The 21,985-nt window shown below is 38.4% G+C and overlaps 1 protein-coding gene across 13 annotated transcripts in view; it reads right to left on the reverse strand.

Moving 5' to 3' along the window:
• The window catches only part of msi2b (musashi RNA-binding protein 2b), a 277,823-nt gene that overhangs the window by 41,092 nt on the left and 214,746 nt on the right, over positions 1-21,985 (reverse strand). For all 13 annotated transcript variants that reach the window (XM_055043792.1, XM_055043790.1, XM_055043785.1 and 10 more), the window contains one exon: positions 12,667-12,741. In XM_055043792.1, the coding sequence (XP_054899767.1) occupies positions 12,667-12,741 (75 nt within the window). The remainder of the gene's footprint in view (positions 1-12,666; positions 12,742-21,985) is intronic.

Genomic DNA, 21,985 nt, shown 5'->3' on the forward strand with positions numbered 1-21,985 from the left:
GCTGTCCGCGCAGAGCAAGAGACGCCACACTGGGAGCACACACAGAGAGAGTTAAACCAGAGCAGAAAAAGGCCAAAAAAGAAAAGCAGCGGCGGTACGAAACATCCTGGTCAAATGCTGCTGCGCTTGTTGAATCCGCCAAGCGGTGGTTTTTGCTTTTAAATTGTTAAATCAGAAATTAACTTTTACTAATCACATTTTTTGGAAAGCTCCATTCAATTTCACAAACTGCACCAAGGTCGGAAAATTGCCAGACTTGTATCTTTATCAGGAAGAGACGTATCTAGAACCTTTCTGACAATATAAAATATGCTCAAGATCTCAAAAAACACAATCTGAAGACTTTCAAGAACATAAAAGCCATTTCTAAGAGTTTGCGATTCAAGTGAACAACAGTGAGAGCTTTTATCCACAAACTGAGGAAACATGGGATAGTGGTGAACGTTCTCAGGAGTGACTGGTAAAATAACTCCTGGGTTATAAGTCAAATTTATTTGTAGAGCACATATCAGTAACAAGACAGTTCAAAGTAATTTACACCATAAAAACCCAATGCAGTAACCAATAAACATAACGTTTTGTCAAATGCCATCACAAAATTCATCAAGCAAATCTATGAATACTGTATATCACTCAATATTTCACTTTCTACTAACCAAATTCAAATCTAAACAGGTGGGCCTTCAGTCTTAATTTAAAGGAACTCAGTTCCAGCATCTTTGCAGTTTTCTGGAAGTTTGTTCCAGATTTGTGGTGAGTAGAAGCTGAATGCTGCTTCTCTGTGTTTGGTTCTGGTTTTGGGGGATGCAGAACATTACTGAAACAGAACACCTGAGTGGTCTGGAAGTTTGATACAATGACAACAGATCTTTATTTTGGTGCCATGTCATTCAGTGAATTATAAACTTGTTTTTTTGTTTGTTTTAAAGTACATTTTTTTAAGTTCATTCTTTGAGCAGCAGGAAGCCAGTGCACCTTTATTCACAGAGATCCAATTCACAACAAATCTCTAAACATCCTGAAGTGAGGTCATCATTTTGTGAGCTTAATCGCAAACAGACTTGAGTTGTGCAGCAGGTCAATGAGCAAATGTCCAGCAGCACATGTACTGATTGATCAAATGGGTAATAATTAGCATCAAGGATGGCAAAACCAGCAGAGAATTTTCTTTTCCTTTTCAGGATCGAGGGAGTTCTGGGAAGCTTTTATTGCCTAGTATGTTTTATATATATTGAGTTTAGTAAAATTTTCTTCAGGATCAAAAAGATTAAAGTGTGGAAAAAAAAAAAAACTTCAAAGAATCCTAATCCTCATATAAACATGTGATATTCTGTCACAGAGCTTATTTGATGCCAGTCATTTGGCACAAAGTCAGTGCTGAACCAGATCCGTTCTGCTCATTCTTCCCGCCGGGGACTTTGGTCTCTTTCATTCACACTGTCTGGGATCGTCCAAGGATCCAGGATTTATGGACCAAAGCAATATGTTGTATTTATAAAGTGGCAGTAGTTGCTTTTCCCCCAGAACTCTGTGTGCATTTGTTAAATGATGACTCACAGATGAACTTGACAGAGAGCGATAGCAGAACCAGCTAACTGGACTAATTGCAGTGAAGAAAGTCGTTGCTGAAAGATGGAAGCCCCCCCTCACAGCACAGCCTTCACTCATTGGCTCAGACGATATACAGTCATTGCTTATCTCCAAAACTATTTTCAGCAAGAATCAATGTATACTCCAAGTATAAACCTAAGTGAGGAATAAAAAACATTCAAGTGTGACAAAAAAACAAAAACAGAAAAAAAATCTGTTGGAGAACTTCTTTTTTTCTTTCATGGCACTGTACATAAAACAGAGCCGTTAACAGAGAACAAAGCCGATCTTGCAGCACTGTGGATTTATGACTGCGCCCACAGAAGAAGAGAGGCCACGACCCAGAGTGCTGTCCACTGACGTCAACCGTGAACACTCACTGCTGGGAATGGCGTCATGGCGTCATGGCCCTGCGGAGCTTAGAGAGCCTGCATGTGCCATGTGTGTGCGGGCTGCAAACTGTCAAGAGAAGCGGACAGGACAGCACAGAAAGTCCATCCACTTTTCACGTCTTCAAAAGCAGTCCTTAAGTGTCGCCTTTGTGCTTTCAAGTGAGCGTGTCCAGGATGTACTGTTGCACGGTCATTCAAGTGCGTAAGCCAGTCGTCGGGCCCTATTTTTAGGCCTGCGACTCGTGGAGTGGCCCGGCCTCCGCAGACCCATCGGGCTAATGATCAGCATCGGCAATTAAAGCCAATCTGTGAGTCAGTGTGGCATCAGGAGGGCCATCTGCTTCCAGCCCTGTAGCACTCACTCCGGCCTGTGGGACCACTTGCTGGGGTCACAGCTCACCCAGCTTGCAGAGAAATGGTCACAAGATCTGGGGAGCAATCTGCCACACTGCTCAAGATCAATAGAAAGCCGTTCTGATGGCGGAAAGCTAAGTCTCCCGAGTGCCGTCAGGAGCCAAACAGCGAGCTCTTTCTCGTGGAGGACAATGTTGCATGCAGCCATGACACCAGGTAAGCTCCGTTTGAGCCTCAGGCCAGTGATTCTTTCCGCCTGCTCCCCCTCTGCAGCCAAGATGTGTAGTCAGTGGAAAATATAAGACGTCTGAATATTCAGAGGGTCAGATCTGCTGATAATGACTCGGCGTGGCGTCCCAGCACACATTAGCATCCGCCTGGGAAGTAATTAACTATTGCCAAGACGAAGGACAAAACATCTATGAAAGATTTTTACTTTTAAAAATAGAATAGGAGGAGTAAGTGTTTAGACAGCAGCTATGTTTGTTTTGTTAAATATGACATTTCTTTTCCTCTTTCAAATGGATTTAAAAACCCTTCCCAAAACAAAGAGCAAAGAGCGTCAGATTCCCCTTCAAACCCTCCAAGGCTTCTGCCATTCTTGCAGCTGTATCACCAAACAGCCACCTTTCCTCCTCACTCCTCAGCTTCCAAATGTGGTTCAAAGACTCACTGGGATATCATCCTCTCAATATATTTCTATCTCCTTGCTGCAGACAGTAGCTAAACACTAAGAGGCTAGGTGGTATTTCAGGCCAGTGCTCAGGTGTGACCTCTGGTGGATTTATTAAATGCTTGGTTTACTCTGCTCCTGTTCGTAGGGTCCATTCAACCTTCAGAGGTAGCCACTATCATCCTAGTTGTGCAGGTCAGCGTTTCTCCTTCCCAGCATGCCACCTGCTGAGAGGGTATTCCTCTCTGACAGGTAGAGTAAGGTTAACAAGTCAGCAGGTTTCTTATCACTATTATTTACAGCTGTATAGAGCTGATTTGTGTCTCAATGGTCGGACATTGAACTGGCTGATTTTCTTCCCTGTAGAAACATGTTGCCTCACTTCTTTCACTGGGTTGCAAAATGGATCAAGTCAAAAGTTTGATAAAATATTCACACCCCTTCAACTTTTTCACATTTAATTATGCCCCTTCTAACTTAAATGTATTTTGTTTTAGTTTTGTATGATAGACTCAAAAAGTGAAAAAGTATATTTTATTTTTTAAAATTTGACAAAGAAATATTTTTAAAAGTGTATTAAATACATGTCTTAAATACATGAGAAATATGGTCAAAACACACCAACTGCACATTAAAACACGGTGGTGGTAAAATCAAGAGGCTTTTCTTCGGCAGGGACGGCAAAGATTGGTGGATACAATAAGAAAATCAACATAGACAATCTTTTTGAAAGTCGGGTAACTAACAGATCAGGAAACTCGAGCATTAATCAGACAAGCAGCCAAGAGGCCCATGGTGACTCTGGGGGAACTGCAGAGAGCCATAGCTCAGTTAAGAGATCTACTATTAGTCATGACTTCCACAAATCTCTTCACTATGAAAGAGTAGCAAGAAGAACTCCAATGTTGAAAGAAAGTCAGATTTTTTCTAGTTTACTTATTTTTGTGTTTGTTTCATCTTATATTTTCTTTTAATTTAATTGTATTACTATTATTATTTTGAAGGTGTTTTGCATGTGCTTTTTTTGCGTGGTGTACATTTTTGTTTAAGCTCGACATCATTGCACCCGGGTCTATGTGAACATATTTGCTTTGCATGCAAAAATATCTATAAAAACGTCAATTAGAAGAAGAAAGCTCTAAGAAATCCCAATTGCAACATTTTTTTTTAACAATCACAAACAAGAAACAAAATACTACATATGGCTGAAAACATTGCATGTCTCCCTAAACATGCCGTCCTTTCATGTAAAACACAGTGGTGGCAGCAACATGCTGTTGGGATGCTTTCTCTAACAGGGAGAGGAAAATCAGTCAGAGTTGCTGGGATCATGGGCTCAACACTCAAAGAAAAAGACAGCAACAGACTTGACATTTGAGCCACTTTCTACCCAATCAGAATGAGTTTGAGCAATTAAAAAAATGGCAAAGATTTTAGTGTTTTGATGTATTAAAGAATACAAAATATTGACTCAAGTGAGATGAATACAAACGCACAATGCATTTCATTAGCTGTAAAAAACACAACATGATTTTCCTTCCACTTCAGCTGTGGCTGAAGCTGGAAAAATATTGAAAAAACTTGAAAGGGACAAATGTATAAGTACAAAAAAGAAGCAGCGGAAACCAGAACCACCTACTGGGCTCAGTCCTGTTTCACGCAGCAAAAGAACTCCTTTTCTGTCAGCTGGGGGAAGATGGAGTGTGCCATTCTGTCTTAGGCATGGCTGGTTGATCGAGACGGAGATACTGAACATAGAAGGATGGAGCCTTCTACTGTTCTTCACCACTCAGCATATCTGCCAGGGAACTAAGTCTGACGGAGATAAGGAGGAAGTCATACAAGGACGGGATGAGAAAGATGAAGGAACAAACCAGAAAGCCATTTTTAAAAATGTTTTTGTATCTCCTTAGTCTTAAGGTATCGACTAAACCACTGCTCTTTCTGCTGCTCTTACCCCTGACTTCTCCAGTCCTTAATTATCTGAGCCTCCTTTCTCTTACTACTTAAGAAGCTGACTCACTGGACTTGAGTCGCTGTTTGTCTGTCAGGACATCTGAAATAGCCAGATGACTTAGTGTTTTGTTTTTCACTTACTCGCTCTCTCCTTTCCTTCTCCTTTATGGGACCCCACTACCGTCTTCATCCCTGTTTTATTTATTTTTTTCAGAGCGGCATAATGACCTCCTAGCAGCAGCCCTAATGGAGCCATAATGGTCATTTATGCCAGGGGAGGCTCAGAGGGCACGGCTGCAGAGGCATCAAGTGGCGCAGGGAAAGAAAAAAAATCCGTCGGAGTGGCGGAAAAGTCCCTGTTCCTCTTCCGTCGCCTCTTTTCTCAGTCTTTGAATGAATACGACGTTTCTGTGTGTGCACATTCAATTGTGCACTCCTGCGCGTGGAATGAAAGGAACCGATACACGGCTGGTTAACAATGGGGGGAACACAATATGAATGTATGAGGGGTGTATGGCTGCTTTTCATGTTCACTTCTACAGCTTATTCACGAGCATAATGCACATATACACACTACATTTTCTTTTTAATTACATTTTCCTCAGACAAGCTACTTATTCATGCATACAGCATTGAGTACACACAATAGGGTGCGCTGCCATTCTCAAACCTCTTCATATTTCTTCTTCTATATTTGCTGCCACAGCTGGGAGGGAAGACACTATACAGAAACTTTCTGTGCATACGCTTAACTATGCAGTTATTGCTAAGAAGAAGAAGAAGAAAAAAAAAACACTTTCTGCCTGGCATTTGCATTTTTATTATGCACAGCACACCCAGGGAAGCTTCGCTGTATCCTGTCTTAGTCTAAGGTAATCTAAGACAAGTAAACAACAGTGGAGTGTACTGTAACGTTGGGATTAAACAGTTTATTTCTACAGATGTAACCGTGAATCCTTTAATCAACTGAAGTCCTCCAAAGCAGACACCTGGTTCAGATGCAGCACTCGCTCCTCTGGGCGCCACCAGCTGAATAATACAATGGTGCATTTATCAGCAAACTAATGCTAATTAGACCGCTGCATAAAAATGAGAGTAATGTACAGTAATATCCCATATGCCTTGTCAGCTCCAGCTCCCTCTGTTTTCCACCGATGCTCACAGCTGTCCTTTTTTTTGGTCTTAAATTGGAAACAAAATGGCATCCTACTGCTCTGATATGAGAATCAGACGCAGTTCTCCACAGGTGGTCATAATGTACTTTGTAATCTTCTGCCCAGAGGGAATAAAAAACATCGGGATGATATCAATACAAGAAAATATGTATGATGTTAAGTTAAGAATGGTTTGTTCTCCCCAAACAGGATGCAGAAATCTCTGAGCCCCGACAACCAACAGGAGGTGATGACTTTAATTCATATCAGGATTGCAGAAACTCTCCACTTCTAAAGCCGTCAGAAATTATTCTCCGTCCAGCTGTTTGTTCAGCTGCTTAACATTAAGTTAGTTAGCTTGGCGCGCTCTTTAAAGCCTAACAGAATGGAAGCCAGGCTCTTACGCTTTGTACCTCAGTTTAATTCAATAACAGTTTTGATTTTATGTTTTGCTTTTTGAAGTCAAATGAATTTCATCTCCGAGGTCTGATTATTTTAGTTGAGCTGTGTGCTCGGCTGCTGTGTGTTTGATTTATTTATTTATTTTTTTTACGCTTTGATTGCTGCCCCGGCAGCAACGCTGAGCTGTGTTCCAACGCTGTTCGTGGTGAATGTTACTTTTATCTTATCCCTGGATTAATGCGGACATCTCTCCAAAGCAGCTGCAATCTGGAGTTACTCTCTCTGAGAACAGTTAATCCCCTCGTTTGGACAACATTTTACATGCTGTAAATAACATCTTATTTTTTTTTTTAAGAATGAAAAATAAGTACATGAAGTAATCAAGTTATTTCTGATTAAAGACCAACATTTACCCAGTCAGTTTGAATTTGATTCATCCCACTTAACCAGTCATGGTTCTTGAACATTTATTGTGGTCAAATTTCACTCTTTTCCAGAATCAAATTTGAGAATTTCTGTTGTTTTTTTGGTCTTTAAAAACAAAAAGCATAATAACAAAACATACAAAAACTGGATGAATGGATAATCATGTAGCAATCAAAAAACAGCCTTAAAATATTCTAAACTGCATGCAGTAACAATACAACACTACAAGCCTGTCAAGGCCAACAATAATATAAACTCCAGTTTTCTTTAAGGCTGTATCTAGTGTTAAGCATACATAAAAATAACTTTACAGCATCAACAAAGGAAAAGAAATCAGTGTAAAGCTTCTGAAATGGAATTTCCTACGCATAATATAACAATCAAGCAAGTTTCTATTCTTAAAGAAGCTGTTTGATGAATAAAGAAAGGCTTGGGTTTTCGATGCTCTTAATTTGCTACACGCCCCTTACCATTTGTTATTCCGCAGCAATGGCAAACACCGCTGTTTCTCTTGATTGTCTACACATCCGTCAGACAGTAATGTCTGAAATTAAGTTTCAATTCATAGTGAAGTTCACGCATTAGGCTGAAATTATGCAGTCACGAGGTAAACAGTGCGTAATTTGCAACAGTGCATATAAAAGACAACTTGATTTTGAAAACAGCGCACGGAATTGAAGAAGCTGTCGCTGTCAAACACTTTCCATTTTCTTTCGTCCTTAACAATTCACAGCATTAAAGCTAAGAAAGGGGGGCAGACATGCTTAAAACATATGCATTTTGAATATAATTTTTTTTAAGTGTGTAAATAATCTTTTGAAGCTTTATAAGAATAACCATGATTTTTTTTTTTTTTTTTTATTTAACTGAAAAGATATGGTATTAAATGCTGGCAAGGCCATTCATGCATTATGCATGCTGCTAAACCCGCAAATATTTTACTGACACTTCATTCTGCCAGTGTGCATTACTATTTGTTGTGACCAGCAGATGTGTCATGAAGCCATCACACCTCCTTCATGCTTCCTGCATGCATGTGAGTCCTGCTACAGGAGAGAAGTCAAGTCTGAGCCCTTGATCCAAACGTTCACTTTAAATACATCCGCTAGGCTGATGATCATTTATTTCTAATCTTCTATTGCTTCATAAGATACATTAAAACATCACACAGTTGAGGAATATAATCTCTGTGAACTAATCTTACATCTGCTAATCCTACAATTTAGTTCAAAAACACGAGGGAAAAATAAATGTTGTAACTTATATAATGCAAGTTTCTTCAAAGAGTTGTAGATGCTGTCCAGTAGCAGTCTGTTTAACAGCTATTCAGTGAATACCTCTGACTAAAGACATTCTGTTGTATAATAGTCTCATGAAGGCGATACTCAGGGTTGTCTGTAATGTAAATACCTCTGATTTCACTAGACATGAACCAGGAATGGCTGGTGACTGTAACTGACTGATTTTCAGCTTGGTTGGTGGTTGGTTAATGCGAGACTCTTCAAACTGTAAACACATCAGGCACAAAGTGGGGAAATACTACAAAGTAGCTATTTTTAGTATCAGTTTGGTGCTTAAAAGTACAAATGCAGAAGCTGTGACAAGCCATTTGGAAAGAAACTGGAAGCCGAGAAAAGATGGCACTCCAAAAGCAGGAAATATACCAAAGCGCAGGGCATTCTGGGTAAAAACAACCAATGCAAACCGTCAAGTCTAGCACTAGAGTTCTAGTTTCTCCCTACGGAGAACTAGCTTGTGATGGCAAAAACAAGAGAGTTCCTACAACCGCTAAAACCTGACGCCACTCCATTTTTGTTCACATTTTACAAAGAAGGAGGTTGCACTCTGTCTTAGAGACTTTTGTGACGTTTACTTCATTTGTGCAGCGCCACCAAAGGTAATGGTGGAACAGTTTAGTTTGCTTAATAGAGTGCAGTGTGAAAGCAAACCTCACAAATTGAAAATGGAGCAATTTTGGCCTCCGATCGAATCAATTATACTGGACCATCAACCTGAAATACTAGGACAGATTTTTATTTATTTATTTTTATTTGTTAACACCCTATTGTAACAGCATGAATGTCATCAAAAGTTTGAATTCTGTTCCTATATCCGATTATATTACAGATTAAAAAGTGAAAATGGTCAAAGGTTGACCAGAAATGGACCAGAAACCTCTGATCTGTCCATCTGTAGCCTCATCTGGTGCCTGAATGTCCCGGTTGAGGTAATGGACTGAAATCTACTTGCTTGCACAAACAAGTTTCTGACATGCTGATCTGAACTGATTTACATCAGCAGTTTACACTACCTTGATGATGCAACAAGCAAACAGCTTAACTGCACTGAATGTTTTATGATACCCATGACTGCTTGGAAAAAAACCACAAAAAAAAAAAAAAAACACACATGCTGCATAAAATCAATAGGAAATACACTTTGTGATCAATGTTTGACATAAATGTCAGTTTCACAAACTTCTTATGAGCTGCTGAGTTTAAATAATGACTGGAGACTTTGACTCAGGTTCAGTGTGTGTCTCCTTCTGTTTTACCTTCTGCTTTGTACACTTGAACTGTTTGCTTCAGCCACAGAAATGTCAGCTTTGATTTCTCTTTCTCTCTTTAGATTTTATTGAGTTTTTCTACTTAATTCACTGTTTCATCACTGATCAATGTTTTATCACCATTTTATCTTGACAATTGAACAATTGTCTAACCCCTTTTCCCCTTCAGAGAGCCCCAGAGGTTTACTAGGTGTAAAGTAAAAAAAAAAAATAGAATGCTCTGAAAGGCTGCCCACAATTTATGCCTCTTGGACGTCGAGCGCTTTTCCTCAGCGCTGTTTATATGCGGGAGTGTTTCAGAGAAGCTTTATACAGTGAGAAAAAGATTCACATCTTCAGACTGAGGATGATTTCTCCCATCTTCCCGAGGTAGGACACTAATCAATATTTAGCCCAGGGTTATTTAATTTAGACAAGCTGTTTGATTCATACATTAAAATTTCCAATTACCTGTCAAGAGTTGAGCGAGCCCCGAGGAGGCTGTTTTAATCATACAGCTTTATCAAACTCTTTAAATTGAGTTGAACGGGGATAGGATCAAACATTCCGCCTCAGGGAAGGTGATATTCCTTAATTTGGTGAAAATAGTCAACATTTTGAAAATCCATGTTTGACTACTTATACATAATAAATACTTAGCACTGCTTTCCGTTTCTATTCCCTCTCTGTTCTGATCTAATTCATGTAAATGCTTCTTGAAGGACTGATAAAGAGCCCGAAAGGAACAGTTTCATCCAGTTCCACTGAGAAGTGTATTTACTCTCATCATCTCAGTGTATATCATGTTAATTTAGGGTTTTTGAAGATGTAATTGCAGTGGGATTGTTTTTCCAGAATAATACAACAAACAAAATCAGAGTATTGTTTTTAAAACACTGATCCAGGTACACCTGGAAAACAAGCTGAAGCTGTAACCGGTGACTCTTTAAGATTTCAATAAAGCACTGGTCTGAACTTTACTTAATGGACCACTGAGATTGTAGCATCGTAGAAGACGTAGTTCCAGAGTTTAAACAAATGCCATTTGTCGGTCATCACGACAGAGTAGACCATAATTGTGAATTCACGAGTAATTCACATCAAGAAAAGAATTGGGAATGGGAACTCTGTTTGAGGAGAAACAATATTCATCCACATTAAATTACTGAAAAATAAGAAGTCTGCTTTCCTCACCATAGACACCTGAACCAAAACAGTCCATGTGATTGTGATAACACAGAAACAGAATGTACTTTAAAACATTTTAACCATTCTAAATCATTCTGAAAAGGGGAAAATAATAATCTACTCAAGAGTTTTCTGTCCTCCTGACAGCTGATTTTGTGACCAGTGACAGTAAACCGATCGTTCTAACCAACATCCTTTCCTCTGAGGACGACGGTTTGGGTCAGATGGCTGATACTTGGAAGCAATGCTGGCAAACACACATGAAAGCTGGCACTGGAATGGGCATAACTGGTTGAAATTTAGTTTCTGTAATTCCTCTGATGTCAGCCTGTCTTCAATTTACAGACTGTGCTTAAAAGCCAATTCATAGCGAACCAACTATTTCAAATGAACTCTACTGTCCTAATAATAAGAGCAGACAAATAGCAAGCCAAAAGTTAACCACCATATTCCCAACAGTTACACCAAGTGATTGTTTTTTTTTGCAGCTCTGTGAGTCATTTTTCAAAAGGCACTAGCGACGATCTCTGGATTATGGATAATTTAGAATAAATTCAAACATAGGGACTTTTAAAATAATGAAACTGTTAGTTGTTTACTCATTCATCACTAAGACAAATAGTTTAAATAAATCTTTGAAATACTTAGTTTAATATAATTTTAATAAACATGATGAGTTTATGTGAAGTCCTCACTGGCACTTCATCTCATTAACCTTCAGGCATCATAATGACATTTTGGTCCACTTGAACAACATTTTTACCTCCGTCAATGGAAATTTTTGCAAGAAAGACAATGTTTTGACAAATACAGGATCTTTTCTTTTCTAAGGACCATTAGAAAAATGCTAACTTCTGAAAGAACAAAAAAATCACTTCTTTTTTAATAAAAAACAACAGTAACACAAGGTGCTACTGTTTCCATAAAATCGTGGCAAATGTTAAATATCTGGTTATTTTAAGTGAGAGTTACGCAGAAAAAAAATATTAGGCAGTAAAGTTTTTTGAATTTGTTTTTTGCAAGTGGACATTTTTGTCCTTAATGAGTTCCAAGGTCAGAAAATTAAACTGACATATGTTGGTTAAGGATTCAATTTAAATTATTTCCAAAGTCAGATTAAGTTGGGATCAAAATAAACGATTGTCATACAAACTCCAGTCCCAGCATTATGCACATTGACAAGTTATCTGCGCTCCCATTCCTTCAAATAACGTCGTGGTCAAGTCTAAAACCAACATATGCCTCATCTGCAGGTGGTCACAGCTGGACCCCCTGTCTTACCATTTCTGAATCCATTTCACAAAGAATATTACAGAGATCTGAGCTTGCTGCGCGATATTTCCCATTCTGTCTCATCAGTGACAGGAATGATGTCTGGCATGGCAAACAGAGTAAGTGTAAGCTCCCTAAATAAAGCATGAAATTGACAGGATGCCTGTCTAAGTGAGGAAAGCACAGAGCCAGCAGCCCCTGAAGACGCACACAGGTACAGCTGCTCACCTCCAGGCGTCACGCCTCCCATTTGGACTTTCATTTAAGTACCCGTCGCTCTGAGTCAACACTTTTAATGCAGAAAATGACTTTATTTTCCATTATAAGGTCCATATTTAAAAATCTTCCAACACAAAGAGCTGCTCAGCTTTTCCACCTCTCCACAGAGGAATTTGCATACATTGGATCACTAAAGACACAATTTTTTTTTTTACCAATTTCAGAGGCTTGGTCATGGTTGTGTTCAAGTATGGGATAAAAAAAGTCTGAGAAATTTCGTTCACCAGGAGTCTGCTTTCAAAACCTTGTTGGGAAAACTCGACACGTAGCACATTTACACCCTGCAGATGATTTGGTGACTGACGTGTATACTGATGAAGATTTATGTCTCTAGATTCAAATGTGAGCGTACGGCTACATATGTGTCTCATTGTGCAAAAAAAAAAAAAAAAGAAATTAGGTGCAAGACACATTTCAGGAGAGCCTTTGACTCACCGGGGAACTGGTAGCTGTAGCTGGGTGCAAATCCAGTGTATCCGCGGCCATACGTTGCCACGATGTTAGGGTAACCTTTGTTTGGGAAAAAGATGAAAAAAAAGGTTAAGAAAAGAGATAAACTTTAACAAATACTTACAAAAAAACACTGTTAATTGTGTGTGTTGATATGGGAAGATAAGTACAATAAATGATGTATTACACAGAGCGTTACAAAAGCGGTCTCACTCCCTTGAACATTACATCCACAAACCAACAGGGGGAGTAGTACATAGTAATAAAGGTAAAGAAAAATGTTTGAAACATTTCACGATAAAAAAATGAAAGCATGGTCTGTATTTGTGTTCAGGTTGTGTCTCTAACAGCTTTGGAAACTTAGCTACAGAACATTTAGCAAAGTTTGGTTTCGCTAAGTATTTCAACACTGATAGGACTGACAAACTAACATGCTTTGATCCAAACGGCTGCACTGAGGCTCTGCCAGTAAGATCAGGATGGTTCTCCGTCCCACGCTCAAGTGCTTTAAAGCCTGTTCCTTCAAGAAATTCTTTGGGTTCTGCTCAATTTATTTTTCTATTACAGCTTCTCAGTCCCCCCCCCCCTCAATTCTGACCAGTTCGAGAGGAAAAAAAACTTCCCCACAGCATGATGCAGTCACTACCATGTGTCATCATGGGGTGGGTGTGGTCAGGGTAATCAGCAGTGAAGCGCTTTAGGCAAAGTGAAAACAGGACTTCTTGTTCCATGAAGACTTAATACATAGAGTGCAAAAGTGTTGCTAAATTGTTGTCCTGACGGCTGATTTTCACACCTGATCTGTGGATAGGTGAAAGTTACCATGTGGCCATTTATTTATATTTAAAAATAAAACAGTTTGTGACGCCAAGAAGGACAGACAAAAAGAATTTAAATTCTTACTTTCTTTGTGCTGCAAAAATTCAACATGGGTTTTGCATAAAAATGCAGAAACACTGCTAAAACAATTTTTTTCTTATTAGCTTCACATTTAAAAGCAATTCCCTTTTTTCATTTTTTTTTTTTTTTGTCAGATTTATTAAGAGTCTCTTTGGAGGGTCTTTGTGGCCACATGCGTATCTGTAGCAGGGTTAAAGAATCCTGTTTTAGGAGGAAGATGTGCCACACTTTATCTATTTCCAGATGCAAGATTGAAAGGCATTCAATGAGAAATCCTGAATATTCTTTTATAATTGTTTTAATGTTTTCCCCACAGCTTTCTCCCTGACCGGCCTGGAGAGTGTTTTGGTCTTTGTGATGCTGTTGATTCCCTAACTGTGTCAAATGAGCTTTTGAAACTTTCACAGAACAGATTTATACAGAGACCACATTACAATCAGTATTTAGTAATTAGGTGTTTTCTAAAGGTCATGAGTTTAATCTGAGTTTATTAATGGGCTGAAAAAGTAAAGGGAGTGAATGAAACCAATCATATTTTTAGACATTTTTCTTCCATTTCAAAGTTATTTTGTTGGTTTATCACATAAACAAAATACACAGAATTGTTGTAATGACATGACAGAAATGTGGAAAAGTAGAAGAAGCACAGAACTTTAGCAAGGCACTCATCCAGTCTAACGCAAACAATCCATACTGTTATCTGAGTTAGATGGAGCCCTCAAATTCATTTAACTCTGCAAGAGAAGTTTTCTTATCATCCTTAAACAACAACAACATGCCTGAAATAACAGAGCCCCACATTTGGGACTGTCACACCTCTTGAATACAAAGTCTAGAGTCGTTTCCCTTGTTTGAAAAATAGCAATAAGCAAGGAGAGATTTATTTGTGTGCTTTAAACCTAATAAAGCCTTGTTGACTGAGAAGCTTTCTCTGTAAGCAGAGTTTAACAACAAGCAGCTCCCTCAATCACTGGTTGTCTTTCACAACTGCGTCAGCCTCTAATCACGATCGTGCTGCTTTTGTTGCTTTGGATGAAGTCTCGGGGCTGCTGTCAGAGATCTCAGTGATTCATTTAGTCGGTAAAATTTTACAAGGATAGCTATAAAACTGGAGCCTACCCTTCTCTTTCAAGAGAGGAAAATATGATCATTTCAAATCCAATCGTTATGAACTGCTTAAATTCTACACAATCTGTCAAAAATGCACCCATTTAGTCAACAACCTTCAGAACAGGTTGTGGTGTTGTTCTGCGTATCCATTCTCACCTTCATACATGTTTACTTTATTTATTTTTTGGTTTACATCTTTATAGAGGCTGGTAATTGAGAGCTGGCGTCAGATTCGCTACGGTTTGAAACCAATGTACAAATACCCGTTTCTTTTTTAAATGGCAAGTTCATTTCCAATCTTTTGTTAACCACAAGCTCTCAGGCATTTTTATAGCACCATGTAATAACATTTTATAGCAGGCTCCTGGAAATGATGCCACCCATTTATGTTCTATCTTCACCATTGCACAAAGGTTCATTTTTAAATATGGTTAGAGTTTTTTTTTTCTTTTTAGACATAAAAGCACCTAAAAGCATAACATTTAGATATTTAGTTTTATTGGTTGAGTCAATGTTGTACCATTAATTAAAATTAAATTACACAATGTTTTTCTTTCCCAGGCAGATCTGATATAAATGTTAGCGGGGTCACTAGCGCCTTATTTTATGTTCGCAAGCCAATCTGTTCAGAGAAACATCAAATGAGAGCATCTGGCTTTGGCAAAAACAACTTAATGGGTTCTTTTTAAACACTTTTTTTTTTAGAACAGGCTACACACAGCTGGGGATGCAATGATCATAAAGCCAAAGCTTTTTGTCAAATAACGCCAGACAACCTTACCTACCAAATCATAACCGCCATTCAGACCTTTGCAGTCATGCCAGTAATACCATTGTCATAAAAACAAAACTTTATTTTCAATATTTTTGCTTTTTATGGGACACATTTTTTTTAAAAATCTAACCTGAAGTACACAAAACAAAACCTCATAAGGTCATTTTTCATTAGAACCCCCCCACCAAAAAAAACAAAAAACAAAAAAAGAAACAAAGGCAATATAGAAAGTGTATTTTATAAGTGCATGAAAAGCAAAGTGTGTCCATGCTGCTTTCTTTTCAGGCGTCAAGAGCGGACGTCAGAGCCAGGTACAACTAATAAAACGCTTAATTAAATCAAAGGTTTAATTGATCACCAGTAAGTGTGACCACCTCTGACAAAGTAGGAATTTCTTTACAGTCTGTTCATCTGAAGCATTCAGGTGTGTGTCAATAGAAGGCCATTGAGGAAAAAAAAGGTCTTAAAATTCACAACTGGTTCAGTTCATCAATCTTCAAAATTTTATTTCCATTTTTATGTTTTTAAATACAATGACTTTAAAAGTAAAAAATGGTACAAAATAAAGATGGATACATTTTCTTTAACAGGATTTTGATATCTGTGGATTAAAAAAAAAATTAAAGACAAGATAGAAACTGTCTTTTGAATCTAAAAGATATCACTGGTGCTTTTAGTTTTTGCCTGTTGTGTTAATTAAGAAAACACTGATTCAAAATCTTTATTTTTTCTATCTATATATAAAAATTGTAGTTGGCTCTCCCATTTTTAGTCAAAGTTGTCGAGCTGCAAATTGTGGACGTTCTGCGCTGAGACCTGAAGAGAGCTTCACAGAACCCTGCAAACCTCAAAATGAAGCAAAATTATTGAAAAGAGTGGGACAAAAACAATGTCAGGTCGTACAAAAATGATGACTTCAAGTTATTCACGCTTAAGACGGGACTAGAAGTTCAGTAATTTGAGTACAAGGTTTTTCTGTTTTGACTTTGTGGAACAAGTTTATTGTTGAAGGAGTCAGGAGTGGTTTTCTCTTTTACATTGAACGTATTTGTAGATGAAAACAAGGCAGAGGATGTTGTGAGTTAACTATGAGTTGCTGGTATTTTTGCCTTTTGTAGGTACCTTTGATTCCACATGCAAAGATTACAATGCAAATCCCACTAGAATTACAATCAAGGTAGACTGACAAATGTTCACAGATTAAAGTGAAATCTGGAGGAAACTTTAAATGATACACAAAAATTTGAAGTGTTTCCTGTTCGCTGAAACACATCAAAAATGTGGATGCATAATTTAACTCAAATCTGTTTTGAGTGAAAGCGTCACTAATTTTGAAAACGTATGATTTGCTTGGTCAGACTCTGCTAGTGAACATAAAAACTTTCAAATATTGACAAATGTGACTTCACTGTGTCTGTAAACCAAAGTCTCTGTTGAGAAATCCCTCCCAATGAGGACAAGAGAGGATCCGGTGTCATTAGAAATATTTAAGAGCAGCAGATGCATTGTTCATCTGCTGTCATGATTCTTATTACAACCACAGACCAACCAGTTAATTAGCTGGACAGTTTTCAGACAGAAGCAGCTGTGGGCAACATATTGGGAGAGGATGTGAGGGAGCAGCCATTGGATACAAGAAAAACAAGAAATGTGAGACGAGTAAAGGGGTGAGTTAGTGAGCCAGAGTGAAAGTCGGAGAGGATGGGAGCATCATCAAGGGTAATATGAACATAATTAACCCCTCTGATTATGAAATGAGTGTTAGTCTTTATTTGTTTTCCTTAAGCCATTACTACTACCAATCATTTTTTCTGTACTAAACTACTGGGAAAGGTGCAGTACTTAAAGGTGCAGTATGTAACTTTTATATCTGTATAAATACACCGCTCCTGACCAAAAAATAACTTGCTGCTACGTGTGCTAATGGTGAAAAAATAACTATATATAGAAATATATAGAAAATATTTATCCACCCTCATTGGTGGCCATACCAACTGGCCTAGCATTCACAACAAGATAGGAAAAAGCTAAAGTGGTAGCAGACAGCAAGGGAGGAAGCAGCGCCACACAAGATTGTGATGGACAAGTGCCAGGGTCTTCCTCCTTTCTCTGATTGGCTGTTAGGTGACTCTTTGTTACTTGTTCCTAAGGTCAGTTGGCATGACCTCACAGCTCCAAAGATGGAGTATTCGCTGATAGAAAAAAGATGGTAAAGAGTTTGAATCAGCTGATTTCAGCTACAAGCTCATTTCTCTGTGTGTCTCTAACAGCTGTTTAGGTAGAAGTTACACAAACACACTTTAATCTGTTAGAAAACAAAAACTAATCAAATATTGGACTGGTGGCTAGTATAAACTGAAATCAATTCAATAAAAAAAGATGCAGACTGCAGCTGAAAAGTCAAACAATAGCTTTTAAAAAAAAGTTTTAATCATTATAGATGTTTACTTGAAAACAATTATGATGATTATTGCTGCTAAAAAAACAACCCTCGTTTGCTACAGCAGCATTATTGTACATTTAAGCAACCTTGAAACTTTAAAGCCTGTTTTTAAGTTGGACACAGCGTTTTGCAGACCAAACATCAACCAGCCCAAACGTAGAACCACGGAGCTGAATTGACTCACTGAGAGACGAATGACACTTCCAGCTGTAAACCAGAAAATGGTGCCCAGACTTGTTTTTATCAATGTTTATCTTTTTTGTTCCATAATTATCCATGCGCCTGCAGTGATTCTCCAAGTTTTTCCTCACATCATCCAAAAATATGAATGTTAGGTTAATTAGTCACTCTCCAGGTGTGCAACCTCTCTGCAATTAACCACTGTAGATACACAGCAGCCCCCCAAAAAAGATGGATGGATGGGTGAATGCATGGAGGGCTTTATTGATGATTTAATGCTGCATCTAAAAGACAGTCTCTAGTTTCTCATTGGTTTGAAAAACACCAAACAAATGTGTTAAACATAAAGTGCCATTTGCATTTATTGTTTAAAAAATCAACTAGTGACTGGGTTGGGCAATTTTCAGCTTGAAGCCCCAGTAATGTAACTTTTATCAAAAAATATGTATTTTATGAATTTGTTAAAGCTGTCACTATCTTGTGACAGTATGGTATGAGACAGATATGTGGAAATAATTGAGCTCCCTGCCTCCTCTCAGTGGTAGTATTGCCATCTACAAAAATCTCCTGTTCCCAGCCAGAAAGAACCAATCAGAGCCAGGAGGAGGGTCTTAGTACTGTCAATCAAGCTCAGTTTAATGCGTCAAGTCCACAATAATTTTGTATTTGTTGTAAAATATTAATATTCATATTTGTAAAGTCATATTTTATACAAAAATCTCTCCCACATAAGAGGTAAATAATAAATATTATTAGAAAAATACCATTGAACTGTCTAACATATGTTATTTATAGAGCATTTAGATCCCTAATGTTCTAGAAGTCTGCCCAGGGGTCTGAGCTACACACCTATGAGCACATTTCTGCAGCATAAAGGTGTCCATAAATGCATAAAAAATATCTTTAGCATGTCTGAGCATTTTTCTGCGCATATGCAGGATATGCGAATGTTCGAATGCGAGCATGTGTGCAGGCTCTGTTCTGTATGCTTCATGGGCTGTGCCAGCTGGAATCAGAAAGGTTGACCTTGGTCATAAATATCTAATCAGTGTTTGCTGTCCATGAAAAAGTTCAATTTATTCCTGACCCAATGGGAAAATGCCTCAGCCAGAGCCTCTCTTGCAGACAAAACGAAATTCAACTCTGAGAGGCGGTGAGAGGAACCTTAACCTGGTTTGGATGAAGTAGGACAGAGGCAAAATAAGAAAAAAAAACAGTTCTCATCATCCGCTGATGAGAAGTCATCACCAGGAAGTTACAGATGGATAGCTCTCACAAATAAAAACCCTCATTGTTTGTTTGGTCAGAAAAGAACTGCGATATGGTACAATGAAAAGCCATCACAGCCAGCAAATTATTGGATATTACGTGTTTGATACTGTCTTACTGTCAAACTGAATAAGTGCCTGACTGAAATTGTTGGCTCAAATACCACTGATCTTGATTCTTCCATATTTCAACATCTTGTGAAAAGAAGAAAAAAAAGAAGAAGCATAGATTACAAGAGGTAAAAGCAGAATTTGAAGCCAAATGGATGAAGTGTAGAAAGGTTTTGAGGTACATTGAATGCATGCTGAAAGTGCCTGCATGTGTAAAATAGCAGGAAGGCAGCCGGGAAGAAATCGTAAAAGAAAGAAAAGGCAGGGGATAACTTGTTGTTTCACTTAATGAAGCTTGCTGCTGTGCCTGGCCTTGTGGCGGCCTCTTAGTGCTCTTATTTGCCTTATTAATATGCATGCTAATGTACCTATTTTATGGCCCAACAGTTCTGATTCACTTTAAAATCAATTATCCATCTGGTACACCCATACCTCGCGCAGGCTCAAATGTGTATTAATTTCAGCAAACATACATCGGCACAACACAATAAAGATAAATGCCTCGATTAGAGGCAGTAAACAAAGGAGCTAGGGATGGCTTTAATGAGATTTGGCACAAAAGGAGCTTACACTTTCTTAAATAATGAGCCTAGGGTCCCTTTTTCCAAATGCAAATTATATAAAGGAATGTTTCGCTGTCCTTGTTCCAATTTCATTTAGATAAGAGTGTCTCCAAACAAGTTGGCTGTTAATATTCTCACATGAGCACATCACTGCCTTTCTGCCTGGCATCTCCCAGTGGAGGGGGAAGAGGGCTCTCTGCGGTGCAGACACTTTAGTCTGTAATAAGTTCTGAAAAGTTCACTGTGCTTGTTAAATACTTCGACCGGATGAGATGGAGCTGAAAACGGCTCCGACGGACTCGACAGACGCACTTGGCTGGACTCGTCAACTGTTTTACCACCAACAACTGTGTAATCACTTTCAAGGAAAGGTCAGGCCTGCGGCTGCCGGGACAATTCTACAAACTTTATGCAGACAAATGACGAGATCAACGCATAGACATAGTTGATAGAATTCATTTACTGCCTTTGAGAGTATACAGCTACTGATGTTTGAAGTCACTGCAGAACAAGGAGAGGAATCGCTTTTTTTTCCCCAATAAACCTTTAAAACTACTTGATCATTGAAATGATTATTCGTTTATTTTATGATTTGTGCATTAACTTAAATCTTAAATGAGTTCTTAACAGCTGTGGTTTACATTAATGTTTTGTATGAGTAGTTTAAATGCAGGTACAGCTATAAAATGACACGATATTCATCCCTTTAAGCACATGCAAGCATAATCTGCATGTAAGTTGGTGCGTATTTCCATAGCAATAGATGTTGGATTCCCTTTGTGAAAAAATAAAGAGAAGAATAGCTTAGATTTTATTTAAACATTAAGTTTGACCATACGCACTTTTTAGTATTTTAGACTACCCAAATGAAATTGTCACCTGAATCATTATTGTACTAAGTTATGAAAATAACTTAGTACAATAATGACAGTTTTTCCACTACCTGTATTTAAAGATATTTACGCGAATCCTTATTTAAAAAATGAAATAACTACATTTTAAATCTGTCCAATATATGTCAGTAGCTAGAATTGGCGGAAATGCAGGAGTGCTAGCTTTGAATCCATCTGCTTCAGGTGGGGAGGAACCATTTGGAGGGCAATCATTTGCTTTTTATGGAAAAAGACTTTAAGTGATGGCAAATCCATTTGGTTTAGCCACACAATCAAATTATGCATTATGCATATGGAATGTGAACGACAAATAGATAGCCAGGTAGATAACTAGACAGACAGACAGATAGCCAGATAGATGGGAGGTGAGTAAGGGGGCAGGGAGGCAGAGAGTGCATCGGTGTTAAATAAAAAGGGACACAGGCATGGGCTGGAAGGTAATGAAGAGGGGTGGGTCGGCAGCTGAGGTCCCTGTAGATGAGATCTCTCTCTGACATGTGTGTCCCCTTCATTACCCATTAAGGGGGGCACAGTGATGAATCCTTAATATGACATTACACCAATTTTCCTCTTCATTTAGTCTGCTAATGTGCTGGTCTGCTCCTATATGCCCAGGGGCTGCCTGTACCAGACTCAACCCGAAATAGACCACAGTGGCCACTGGTGGCACACCTTGAAGCAGCCTAATTAGGGGCAGCAACCACCTAATAGACATAGTTGATTTTTAGATGGGGTAGTTTACTTAGTTTGTTTTACAATAGGTAGAACCTGACGCTGGAGTGAGACGCGTATCGGCTGTTCATCTGATTTTATTTGAGATATCTATCGTTTACATTTTATTACGTTCTAACAATGATGTATTCAATATCTTTTAGTGGGATTTTATGGGATAGACCAATAAAAAAGTATGATGCGAGGAAAAGAACTCATGGTAACAGAATATTAAAAAAATGGTGAGTATTCTTACTCAACCCCTCTTTACTCTGACGACTCTAAATAAAATCCAGTGTCCGAATGTCTCCAAAATTCACCTATAAGTAAATTTTCAGTCCCTTTGAGAT

Source organism: Poeciliopsis prolifica, unplaced genomic scaffold (assembly GCF_027474105.1).
Source record: "Poeciliopsis prolifica strain line A6 unplaced genomic scaffold, Auburn_PproV2 SCAFFOLD019, whole genome shotgun sequence".
Taxonomy (NCBI): domain Eukaryota; kingdom Metazoa; phylum Chordata; class Actinopteri; order Cyprinodontiformes; family Poeciliidae; genus Poeciliopsis; species Poeciliopsis prolifica.